Below are 13,019 nucleotides of genomic sequence, written 5' to 3'. Positions count from 1 at the left end.
CGCCCCAAAATTACCCTAGAAATGTCAATCTTTTTGATACAGTCATATTTTCAATACCCAAAAGGAAATTACGTATGGTATCAAATTAGCAAAATAGATGGAATGGTTGGATTGGTAAGCTGTGTAAAATGCAAATAACGATTTTTTCAAAAAAAAATATTTTTACATTTTTGAGTTTTGATCCCAATTTTTATTTTTATTTAATTTAACTTAGCTTAACTAAAAAACTTAAAACTCAAAACACACGAGAGTAGTAAAATAACATGTGAACTGGACCAGTTTAATTGCGACAACACCATCCGCCATGTTAATTTTTTATTGGCTTAGTTCGATTTATTCGTATGCAGTGCGACAAATTTTCTCGAAAATATTTTATTTCTTTTCTTCATTTCATTGTTTAAAATTTTTCTCCCGCCGGGCTATCAATTAAATTCAATTCAAACTTGAAAAATTATCGAAACATTTACTTTATTTTTTCTCTCCTTCATTTCGTTGCTACAAATTTACAAAAATTGGAATCCAAACTCAAAAATGTAAATATATTTCTTTTTTGAAAAAATCGTTATTTGCATTTCACCCCCATGTTAGCCCAACACTTCATTCGTGTGTGAATGCTTCATTCGTGTGTGAATGCTTCATTCGTGTGAATGTAGTTTACCTAGAAACCAAAATATCATAACCTATTATAGATGTACATGGTTTGAGGTAAATCCGGAGGAGGAGGTGGATCCAACCTGGCCCAATGTGATCTAGAAGTTGGGCTAACATGGTTTTTTTTTTTTACGAATTTCCCATCGTAAAAGCAAGAATAATCGATTTAAAGATTTTTCCAGTTTTCATTATATAAATAAACTGTGAGAGAAATGCGTAAGATGATAGTTGAACGTTGAAATACAGATTCAAGTCTCATTCAGAATCTGTGGTTTGTAGATTTTACACTTTGAAATAAAAACTGAATTATAAAATATTGCAAAAATTCGAAAATGTCAAGGTGTATCAATTTGCCCCCATATATGTATCGGTTTGCCCCGCATGTATCGAATTACACCCAAACGTATGTCTTCACATTTTTGGTTTCACACGGAAACTATGGCAAATGGAATGTGGCGCCGACGTCTTATGCTCTTCTTGGCAGATCCTGTTATTGGCATTGTTAGAATCAGAGTCAGTTTCAAGAATTTCGGGCAGTCGTTAGAACTTGTATATTGCGGCATTTTCCAAATAAAAGATTCCACAGCAATGAAATCTCTACTGACGAGCTATATGGTGTTTTACTTTTCCGCACACATAGTGTAAGGTGAGAAGTATTGTAATCGGTCAAAATTTTGAAAACTTCAGAAATATGTTTTCTACCTATTATTGAGGTCAGAGAACACGAATTTGGCATTTTTAAACATGGTTTTTGTTAATCTGTACGTCGTACGTCGTACGCAAAATTTGTTAGCAAGATTGCGCTCATCGTAGAAACTTAATTCAAAATCTGACTTTACAGGATGATTGGGGGTCGCAAGGAATAGAAATCATTAGATTTTGAGCGACTTTTGTTGATGGAAAAAAATTTCATGCCTGGAGTGATACCTATGAAAAACAGTCCAAATTTCGTCCAAAAGTCATACTTTATGTAGACTTAAACACTCAAAAATATGAATTGGGAGTTTTTTGGCACGAGAAAACCGAATCCGAAGTTAGTTTTGAGATACAATCAACTTTTGATACAGTTTCCTTGGAAAAATCACAAAAAAATTGAATTTTTGTATGGGAGCCATGTCTGTATGCTACCTCAATGACTTGAAACTTTTCACAGACTATTTTTTATAGAAAAAAAATAACATTCTGATGGTTTGAAGAGATTTTGATCAAAATTAGGAGTACCTTTCATACAAAATTTTCATTTTTCAAAACCATTAATTTTGGTTGAAATTTCTCCAAACCCTCCGAATGTTATTTTATTGTGAAATAGAATACTTTCAAATGTCGTACAAATGGGTTCATCATGAAAGTGTGAAAAATCTTTTCTCGGGTTCTTCTGCTAATAAATTAAAGAATATTTCGACGCCAAGGTTTGAACATATTTTTTGGTCTCGAACTTTACGCCACTTGAAAGGCTTGAAAAATCGAACAAATATTATTTTGAACTTGCTTATTAAAATACGCAACTACCACCGTGCGGAAAAGTTCGTCTTACTCCCGTAAGACTTTTTATTTAAATTTTTTTTAACGACGCCATGTTACTATACTTGTCCATTATAACGTACATGTAATAGACGGCATGTTCACTATAGTAGACACAAACGAATATTTGAACTAGATCGAGTACAGAACTACACATAGGAACATATACGACGTGTATGGATCACAAAGTAAGTTTCAAAATATCATCACCATCTGACATCAAAATTTTGTTATTAAAAATACGTGTTATTGTTGTTGTCGTTTCATTGCTGCGAAAGATTCAAAACTTCTCCATACATGAATTTGAATAATTTAGAAATACAATGAAAATATGGACTTTTAGGTTATTTTTTCTGCTCCAAATGGCTCATACGGACGACCAATTTCCAGTGGTGTGTGATTTTTTCGTCTTTGACTTGGGGCATAAATCGATGAGATTTTCAAAAGAAACTTTGAAGTAACTTTCCCAACTTGACATTCTTAAATCGCAATTAGCACTATTCGATATTTTACTTTAAGACCTTCCCAACGATTTGCATATGTCCTGGATATGTCAAGTTGAAATGCTACAGAAGCCATATGAAAAAAATTACCATGTTTGGCCATATTGGCACTACCAAAGTCACATCTTGAAAACAGTCTTAAGTATAGAAAAGTAGTGATTAAGCTACTGATTTTTTCTTGAAAATAAATGTTGAATCAGTATAAATGTGCGATGGAAAAGAACAAAATTTTATTAGAAGCTTTTGTTAATTGGCTCCAAGCATGTGAGACCCACTGTAAGTCTAATAACTTCATTTTGTAAATACTAGAATTAGTAATTGTTGATAAAAATCTGTCAAGGTTTTTTTAATGTATCATCTTTATTAATGCCAATATAAAGGAAATGCTTTACTCAATCAATCAAAAAATGGTTGTGTAGTAAACACAGCTTTTCGTTTTTAATCTTTCAAATAAATTTAACACATTCAATCTAAACAAATCCACAAGAAACTAAATTTAATAATGTTGGTCACGCTACGAAGCTGGTCTGCTTTGTAGTTGTAGTTAGTTATCTTTTTTTATTATTTTCTAGCAAATAGGTTTTTATGTCTTCTGAATTGACATAAGATTTAGAATGCAAATTGTTAGGTTATTTTTTTCCTAAAAAATATTATTTTAGAATGTCTATTGATAATTTTTATTTAAAGATTTTATTTGTCTTCAAAACGTTACTATTCTTAAAGAAAGTATTAAAACTATTTGTATTACTAGTATACTATAATTAAATAAAACCTATATAGCTTAACCTTGCATATTTAGAGCCTTGAACTGTTCTTCATCGACTTCTGTAACCATAAAAGTACCATCTGGTAGTTGTAAAACTACTCTTCGTGTTCCACCTGAATTAAAATAAATAAAGATGAGGTGAGTGAAATGTCACAATCAAAAACAAAATAAAATATATAAAATCTTAACCTGGAGATGGCAGGTCAGCCTGTACTACTTCGGCTGTAATTTGTCCATCTTGTGAGTCACCATCTTCGGTTGCCACTGCCAATGGTTGATGCACGTTTTGAACTGCAGATGCTTCATCTGTACCAATGGAAAAGTGTATGCTTTGTTGTCCACTATCACCAACCAATTGTTGTTGTAATTGTTGCTGAACTTCTGAATTAGCTTCAACCAAATTCCCATCAATTGATAAAACTCCATTATTTCCTTCATCTAAGCCAAGTGCTTCACTGTCCTCAGCTGCAACATAAACGTGGTCACCGTCTGCTCCTTGTGCAATCAAAATAGTTTGGCCCTGCTCGTTTTTGCCTGAAATTGACCAGAAAAAAGCAATTATATTTTGTAAAAAAATTATTTTCTCAGCAATATTTTTGTTAACTTGGTCAAAATATACTTGAATAATACTTTTATTATAGAGATATTTGAATTTTGATTTTTGTTAAAAAAAATAAGAGATTTTCATGATAAAGTAGGAGTCTAGTTTACTAAAATAAGGATAGCTATTTTTTACCAGCAACTTGATATATTGTGCCATCTTCGCCAGTAACGAACTGTATCAATTGCTGACTTCCATCTTCACTTGCTGCCAAAATTTGTTGTATACCATCTTGATCAGTAACAATACCGCCTGCTTGTTGCAGTTGCTGTAGTTGTTCTTCATTCATGACAATGTCTTCGTTCTCTTTTTTAATTTCGTTTATGTTCTGTTCCAAATTTGAGGTATCAATCAAGGGAACAGATGATGCACTCGGGGTGTCAACTGAAGTTAAAATTTGTGTTGCAACAATTGGCATTTGCTGTTGTTGTTGTTCTTGAGTCTCAGTTTTGGTTGTTGGTTCCACATTCGAAAATGATTCATTCAAATTAAATTCTTCTCCACCTTGCAAGGCTATCGATTGCGCATTAATCGGCGCATTTATGAATTTTCTGGTGATTTTCAAGTTACCTTGTCGTGTAAGTGCGGCAATTTTCTGTTCGGGTGTTGTAGATTTCGAAGTTGGCGTACTTTTAACTACGCGTGTTATTGTTGGCTTTACTCCAGATCTTGTTTGTTGACTTACTGTACTTAATGAATGCATCTGAAAATATTATTTTGTATTAAGATATTGTATATGAGAAGTGTACTTTTCTGAAGATAGTTAATACTCACTGGTTGATTACGAGTCGGTGTAGCAATTGCTACTGATGTCGCTTTTTGTTGGGTTTTAATCGCTGGTCGTAAATTGTTTTGTACAGTTTTTACCGTAGTGCTGCCCAATTTTTGAATAATTCTTTGTGTGCTGCTTACACGAACAACACCACTAACAGAATCACCACCTTTGGGAATGACCTTCACTTGTGCTTCGTTCTTCGGAGCTGGATTTATCGATACACCAGTCTTTTTTACAATGCCAGTCTGTTTACCATCTTTTGAATTTGTGATTACAACTTCTGCGGATTTATCATTCGAAATGTGTTGTATACCATTTGGTTTGGTTTTTCCAACAATAGATCGATTGAAAGAATTTGTATCGATCTTATTTATACCTTTAATAGGCGAATTTTCTAATTTCCTTCGTTTCATTCCGGATAGACTATCATCCTCTGACTGACTTGATACACTATCATTTGCTTTGCTCTCATCTTGTATTTGCTGCTGGGCTTGAGCTTGAGCAAGTTTGGCAGCTTGAGCTTGTCGTTGCTCTTTTTGTCGCGCTAACTGTTTTTCAAACGTATCTAGTAGGACTGGGCATGGTTCAAGATGAGAAGCTGGCTCCCATGTATTATTTTCATGGGATACATTTTCCCATTTGATTAAGTATTCATGCTCCTTTTGACGTGGATTAAAACGTTTTGCCAAAATTTTCTCAATGCGATGTTCTTTTGTTTGTACGTTGCCGTTGGTCGAGTTCCCCATCGTACGCCAAGCTTCACGTGCCATTATACCAGGCTTTGATTGAACGATGGTCGCACCAACTCTTGTAAGTATATTCTTAGAAGGTGGTGAACGTACAATAGCTCGCTTCGTTCCAAGTGGTGTTGATGTTTCACTGTTTTTCAATTCGTTAAAGCTAGCATCCAGCTCTTTTTGTGACATCGGTGTTTTATTAACCACACGATTTGTTACTAACTGTCGTCCGCGTGATGCTTCAGCTGAATTATCTACAACAGTTTTTGTAATTTTTACAGGCATCTCCTGTAAACTACCTTGTCCAATTTTCGCAAAAGACTGAATTGTGCGGCCAGCAACAACCCAAGTTTCTTTTATTGCCTCATCCAATTTCATCCAGTTTTGATACAGACGCCAAGAGTTCGATTCCTTTGATTGATCTTGATTCAACTGGGATGCTTTCCAAAGTAAAAAGGACCAAATCACCGGTTTTGTTTCCAAATTATCTTTAAGCGTCAACGATTTTGAGCATTGTATGGTTTTATGTTCACGAAAATTTTCAATAAAGTGAAAAACGTTGTTACATTGACCACAAACAAGAACATCTATATTCGACATTTCAGCTTGTGCCTTTTTAATAACTTCGGGATATTTTCCAATATCGGCTGGATCAATTTCTTTCCCCATTTCACTACGTATTCACCTGAGACGCTGAGAAGATTCTAAAAAAATTAAAATTGTTATGATAACTTTTAATTTGTTTTTATTTGTTCGAAAAATTAACATTATATGATTACAATTCATTTTTCACTCACTTTCTGCTTCTTCAAAACTTCACTTTCTTCCCTAGTGCTATTCTTCACTTTTCGCAAATATTAATAGCTTATATGTCAACTTGGCGTTATTCTACAAGCGATAAACACAGTTTATCTTTTGAAACAAATGTTACAAAAAAACTAATTTTGAGTGGAAATTAACAAACTTTTCTATTAAATTCACTGACTGACGCTATTCTCACTTCATTACAAAATTGAGATTGACAATAATATGGCCGCCGCGGTACAAAACTCTACACAGAATATGTATTATTAATAGTATGTGTATACGCTCGTGCACCAAAACCTTTACACACACATTCATACGCATATATAGATTGCATGACGCCATTTTGAAAAGTGACCGTTGTGTTTTTTTATTATCCATTATTATATTTTTTTAAATAATTCGTGTATATATTTTATTTGAAAAAACTTGTGTCTTCAATAGGACTTTAATTATGGAATTACTATATTATTATTATTTTTTTAAATATATAAAGAAATAATTCGGTTCTTCAAAGTGTCATAGTAAAATATATAGAAACAAACAATATAGCTATCTTTTTTCAATAGTCATATAATGGTCTCTTTCTGTCATTTACATGCCCACACTCTGCAAGCAATGTGCTTTAAATATTTAGCTTCTTGAACAAAAAAAAAATAAACAAAGAAGAAATAATTTTGGCACCAATAATAAAAGACAAGAAAATTAAATATCATATGGAATTTACAATGGATAACAAACTTTCACAAAGTAAATCATTTGGCGTTGGTTCGCCATTCTATGGTACAGTAGGTGGTACAACTAAGGTAATATGAATTTAACTAATTGTCTAATGTAATTTTTTTTACATTTTTCGACTTTATTTGGTAATTAACAATATCTTCAATATAATAGACATATCAACTATCACCACAACAATCCATGTCACATACGAATTCAATTTCACAAAATATTTCGATTTCACAATCATTACTACCACAATGTAATATTGTTGCTCAGAGTCCAATGCCTTCAGCTGAACCACAAGATGCAATTAATGCCATTAAAATTCAGAATTGTGTGGCAACGGTTAACCTAGGTAAATCAGAGACGATTCAATACTTTGTGATCGATTCTTAAGTAATAAACAATTGTTGTGATAAGTTGTGTCATACTGTATATTTCATCTATATTTATATTATTATTATTATTTTTATATTACACTTAGGATGCGATCTAAATTTACGAAAAATAAACTTTCGAACAAGAAATTCTGAATACAATCCATCCCGCTTTCATGGTGTCATCATGCGAATTCGGGAGCCACGATGTACTGCACTTATATTCCGTTCCGGAAAAGTGGTATGTATAGTGTGGTTCTTTACTTAAAATAGTTACTATTAATAATGTATAGATATTATGTAGTATATATAAATCTATGTTTTTTGGCGGTAACTTTATAGGTATGTACTGGTGCTCGCAATGAAGTTGACGCTAATTTGGGGACACGCAAATTTGCTAGAATTCTACAAAAGCTTGGTTATCCAGTAAGTAGGTTAAAATGTACTGTGAAAATGATTTTTTCTAAATATTTGTTATTTGTTTCAGATAAAATTCACGGAATTTAAAATACAAAATTTAGTTGCCACAGTCGATCTGCGTTTTCCGATACGTTTGGAATATTTGAATCAGATGCATGGTCAGTTTAGCTCGTATGAACCGGAATTATTTCCCGGATTAATTTATCGCATGGTGAAACCTCGTGTTGTGCTATTAATTTTCGTTAATGGAAAAATTGTTTTCACCGGAGCCAAAACTAAAATTGAAATTAGAGAAAGTCTTGAAAATATTTTTCCAATTCTGCAAAGTTTTCGCAAAAATTAGTTGTATGTATTATTACTATGTTTTTAGTTCATTTTTAATAATGAAATGTGATAATCAAATTATTACTGTTGAAAAAAAAATATAAACAATAAAATTGTCTCAAAAAGTTTGTATATTTCATTCCGAAATTTACTTTTTTTTTTTTTTTTTGCTTAAAATTCATTTTAAAATCAAATTAGTGCAAATTGCTAATTGAAAAATATTTACTGTATCCCTCCGTACTACCGTTGTACTGTTCATATGAACGCACAAACAAGGCCACCAAATTTGTATAACTAATCGTTATAATATTTATTTTATCTAATAATTTATGGATTCAATGCTGCTGCTTGTCAGTTGACATTGTTTGGTGGTCTTCTCAACGAATCAGGCACTAATACGGCAACATCCGACAAAGTCCTGTGTAATTATAAGCAAAAACATTAAACAATGAATAGACTCTATTTTCAATTTATTCATACCTTTGAGCATAATGCATTTTGCAGCAACAATATCTCGGTGCCAAACCACTGTCTATGAAGCATCATGATGATGATCCTGAACATTTGAATTCTCTAGAATAAATACAGCGTATGATACGGTCGCACACCAAAGTTTGTTTTTACATACATTTTTTGCTGTATTTTGTATGACGGTGTTTCGCTTTGAAATGCAACCTTTCCATACGCTGTTTTTATTCTATAGCAATCATTTAATGGCCAATTTTTGTAGGTAACTTTAACCTTTGACATTAAACGCCCATTTCGAAGTATCCACATCCGCATAATTGCCATAGCGAATTCGACGAATTTTTTTCCGTCCCTTTTGCAAAGCACGTTTTCTAACCGTTGCCACAATTATATCTGGAAGACTTTAAATCGATGCCTTTTTGTTTTCACTGGAAATCTTTCTTTGGCAATTCGCGCATATTTGTGATGTTCCCCATTCATCTTCCATTTTCAACACTGAATGGCCAAGTTTTGTAGTGAGCTCCATCCGAGCTACTAACCTCTCACACATAATACTTGGACCGTCTCCATCTGGGCGCGGTCTATTCACCATAAGTTAAGCTTTGAGCATAATTAAATTTGTAGTAAAACAAAATAAAAATTAGTAAATGACTATAAAAGTGTTTCTCATTTCAATTCACAAAAAATTTAATTATCATCAAGTCATTTATTGCTCAAAAACAAAAAATTAAAATTATAAGCTTTGAGCAACTTAGCTCAGTTTAACTCATATAAACATGACGTTGGCAACGCCGCACGCCCAATACACAAGTCAAGCTACGATATATATATTAGCCGTGCTGCGTCACCAACGTTGAGTTCCAATTAGATCATTAATCAAGTAACATGTAACACCTTGCCGTTCTTCTTCAAATAAATACATATTCAGTTTCTTTCAATAAAATGTATCTTTTAGACTCCACCAATAGTGGGATTAAGTTAGTTATATAAATCTCCCTCACTTCCCACTACAGTTTCTTAACGCTCACCAAAAATTTTCGCGATCCTGGACATCTTTTACGTTTCTTCACGCCAAATGTCTGATTGGGTGCCATCTCCGATGCACCGAAGATAATCATTGACGGCATGTTGTTGGTCACTGTCACGGCGATTTTATACTTTACGTAGTTCGACTTAATGTAATGATCCAAATCCAATCGTGAATATTTACGCGTTGCATATGCTGACATTCCTTTTCGTAGCATTTTGATACGATACTCAATGTACCATTGCCATGTTGAGTTACGTGGTGATGGTGGACTGAATGGATATGACTTCAGATGATTCTTTTCCTCGATATCAAACCATCCAGCCAATTTATTCGCCTCTTTTTCTCTTCGTTTCTGCCGAGTTCCCCAGTAGAATCGCGTGTTTGGTATTGTGATGTTTTCCTTAATAATTCAAATTGATAAAAAATAATGAGTTTCGATTCAAACACATTTCAAATTAGATTTCAAAATATCTCACCTCAACGGCCGGTTCATCAGGTGTTTTCGGGATGTTGCAACGCGTTATAGCCAACCACGTTTTTTCATTCGGATTAATGCCAATAACGTATTTCTTGCCCACAAGAATTGTCTGCCTGTAAATACACATTTTCGTTGCACGCCCGCTCTGGTTTGGTGTACAGTACCGATCATGATCTTTGTAGTATTTTTCAGGGTATTTGTTTAGCCGTCTGGTATCAGTATTCAGGGAACTGGGCACCACTTTTAGCTTGCTTGCCAATTTTTCGTACAAATCTCTCATATCCAATCACACGCACTTCAAATGATAATCGCATGGCGGTATAAGAGCAAACCCGTTTATTTTCCGTGGGCGATTGTTTGTTCGCTGTTGAAAGTTCGGATTGTCACGAAATATTACATGAATGTTATTCCATTGTGCGGCATCACTGTGATAAGCTGCTATTTGACGTTGCATTTGTCCGAACAACCACAACGATTCAAACCAATGATCTTTTACCAAAAAAAATTATGCATCTTTCGCGTCGACATCCAATTGCAACCAGATCATCCAATAAAATGTTGGCCTTTTCTATTCTTTCCACATTACCATTTGTCAAGTCGTTGGATCGATATGCTAACATTTTGGCATTTCTGATGTCGATGCCATCAAATCTCGGTCCATAGATGTTGTGATTGCGATACCAGCATCACATTCGAAAGAATGACTCAAGTCGATCTTCACACCAAGTGATAAGACCAGTTTTCGTATTTGCGATGTGCTGTTTGACAAAATAACGAAAACCATTCTCCAACTTTTCCTTGCTTGGCCATTCGAACTGTTCATCACTGAAGTTTTCGACCATGAACCGAAACTCTGGCGGTATGGGATTTCGGCTATTATTATTGTAAACATTTTCGGCCAATACCGCATTGAAGCAATCGAAGAAGAACTGTCGACGATCCCGTCGCAAAAAGTACTGACGATCTTCATTATCGAGTGCTTCATTATCGAGTGAGGCCAATGAGGCAACTTCCGTCATTTGAAGACTGCGCTCAAACAATATTTGCGTCACAACTGCTGCATGCTCGGGTCGAAGTATTGTTTGCAATCCACATTTTATTGCAACGAAATTATTTTCTTCTTGTCTTTCGTCATCGTATACCGGCGAATCGTTATTTTATTCGCACATTTTATTTTTGCCATCGGGAACCCCCTCCAATCACCCCCAAGAAAAGTCGATTTTTGATCCCATTTTTTATATTTTTAAATTTTTTGTATGAAAGTTTTTTTTTTGTTTTAAATTTTTTGATGACACCTATTGGAAGTATAAATATATAATGTCGCATTTGTTTCAAAATTTGAACGTTTATTGAGAAAAAGGTTGTACAATAGTGTTATTCAAAGTATTGCCCATCACTAGCCTTTACTTTTTCCCATCTTTCTGGTAGCATACGGATTCCGTGTCGGAAGAACTGTTAATCTTTTGATGCGATGAATGAATCGACCCATTTTTTGACTTCTTCAGAAGAAGTAAATCGTGTACCAGCCAGGTTGTCCTGCATCGATCGAAACAAGTGATAATCAGAAGGAGCAATGTCTGAGCTATACGGCGGGTGGGGTAGCACATCCCATCGAAGTGTTTCCAAGTATGTCTTCACGACATTTGAAACATGTGGCCGAGCATTGTCATGTTGAAGAATAACTTTGTCGTGTCTTTGCTCATATTCTGGCCGTTTTTCGCGCAATGCTCGGCTCAAACGCTTCAATTGTAATCGGAAGCGTGGCCCATCAATGGTTTCATTCGGTTTTAGCAGTTCATAGTACACCACACCTCGTTGATCCCACCAAATACACAGCATTACCTTAAATCCGTGGATATCTTGCTTTGATGTCGATGGTGCTGGTTGGCCGCGCTTCACATATGCTTTTTTTTGCTTTGGGTTATCGTAGTGAATTCACTTTTCATCACCAGTGACAATACGATGCAAAAATCCCTTTCTTTTCTGTCTTTGAAGCAGCTGTTCGCAGGTAAAATATCGTCTTTCCACGTCTCTTGGCTTCAGTTCATGTGGTACCCAATTTCCATGCTTTTCAATGAATCCTGCTGCTTTCAAACGTTGTAAAATGGCTGCTTGAGTGACTCCCAATGATTTTGCAAGTTCTTCTTGAGTTTGACACGGATCTTCATCGAGTAATGCCTCCAATTCTTCATCTTCAAACTTTTTTTCTCTTCCGGCACGCTCCTTGTCTTCAACATTAAAATCACCATTTCTGAAGCGTGCAAACCAACGCTGACACATTCTTAAGTCTAAAGCACAGTCAGGATAAGCTTCAGTGAGTAAACGATGTGCTTCAGATACGTTTTTATTCAAATGGAAAAAGTAAATTAACACTTCCCGCAAATGATCTTTTGATACCACGAAAGTCGACATTTTCACCGTAATAGAAAATTTTTGTGTGTAAACTTGTGTTCACTGTGACAGATGGTTTTTAATAGATTTTTTGACGCTCTTTAAGATACAATAGCTGTCAATGTCAAAACAATGGTACATATGATTGATGTGAAGTTAGATACGAATGCGACATTATATTTATATATTTATACTTCCAATACTTTTCTTGTTTTTATTGTGTTCAACGTATCATTCTCCTAACATATGTCCCAAAGGTCTTTGCACTAAATTCAGACGTTCGCCATTTGAACAACGAACACACAATATTAAATTCGTTTTTATTGGTATAAACCTTTATTCATAGGCTATCGAATAGCACATTCACTTTGCACTGAACGGACCATTGTCTTCGATTTTTCTCAGTATGCGTCGAACCATCAAAATTATGTTCTGAACAACCGATTTGTT

The 13,019-nt window shown here is 34.4% G+C and overlaps 3 protein-coding genes across 4 annotated transcripts; 1 reads left to right on the top strand and 2 right to left on the bottom strand.

The window, feature by feature from the left end:
• Positions 1-3,010: 3,010 nt before the first annotated feature.
• LOC116343478 lies at positions 3,011-6,601 on the bottom strand. Of its 2 annotated transcripts, XM_031771532.1 has the most exons (6): positions 6,352-6,601; positions 4,817-6,258; positions 4,613-4,745; positions 4,178-4,504; positions 3,631-3,975; positions 3,011-3,554 (listed from the first exon to the last, which is right to left on the bottom strand). In XM_031771532.1, exons 2-6 carry the CDS (start codon positions 6,221-6,223, stop codon positions 3,457-3,459), a joined length of 2,310 nt encoding a protein of 769 aa, XP_031627392.1. In that variant the 5' UTR covers positions 6,224-6,258; positions 6,352-6,601; the 3' UTR covers positions 3,011-3,456. The 2 variants fall into 2 exon arrangements, with proteins under 2 accessions (XP_031627392.1, XP_031627391.1); XM_031771531.1 differs by having other exon boundaries at positions 3,068-3,554; positions 4,178-4,745; positions 6,352-6,597.
• Positions 6,602-6,936: 335 nt separating this feature from the next.
• LOC116343480 (TBP-related factor) lies at positions 6,937-8,349 on the top strand. The gene is made up of 5 exons (XM_031771533.1): positions 6,937-7,164; positions 7,253-7,436; positions 7,566-7,699; positions 7,801-7,884; positions 7,946-8,349. The coding sequence occupies exons 1-5, from the start codon at positions 7,075-7,077 to the stop codon at positions 8,219-8,221; spliced, it is 768 nt and encodes a 255-aa protein (XP_031627393.1). The 5' UTR covers positions 6,937-7,074; the 3' UTR covers positions 8,222-8,349.
• Positions 8,350-9,573: 1,224 nt separating this feature from the next.
• LOC116343481 lies at positions 9,574-11,314 on the bottom strand. The gene is made up of 2 exons (XM_031771534.1): positions 10,177-11,314; positions 9,574-10,100 (listed from the first exon to the last, which is right to left on the bottom strand). The coding sequence occupies exons 1-2, from the start codon at positions 10,456-10,458 to the stop codon at positions 9,678-9,680; spliced, it is 705 nt and encodes a 234-aa protein (XP_031627394.1). The 5' UTR covers positions 10,459-11,314; the 3' UTR covers positions 9,574-9,677.
• Positions 11,315-13,019: the final 1,705 nt, after the last annotated feature.

Source organism: Contarinia nasturtii, unplaced genomic scaffold, assembly GCF_009176525.2.
Source record: "Contarinia nasturtii isolate CC-2019 unplaced genomic scaffold, AAFC_CNas_1.1 Cnas_scaffold_1029, whole genome shotgun sequence".
NCBI classification, from domain to species: Eukaryota; Metazoa; Arthropoda; class Insecta; order Diptera; family Cecidomyiidae; genus Contarinia; species Contarinia nasturtii.
This window is presented reverse-complemented; position numbering and strand designations above follow the sequence as displayed.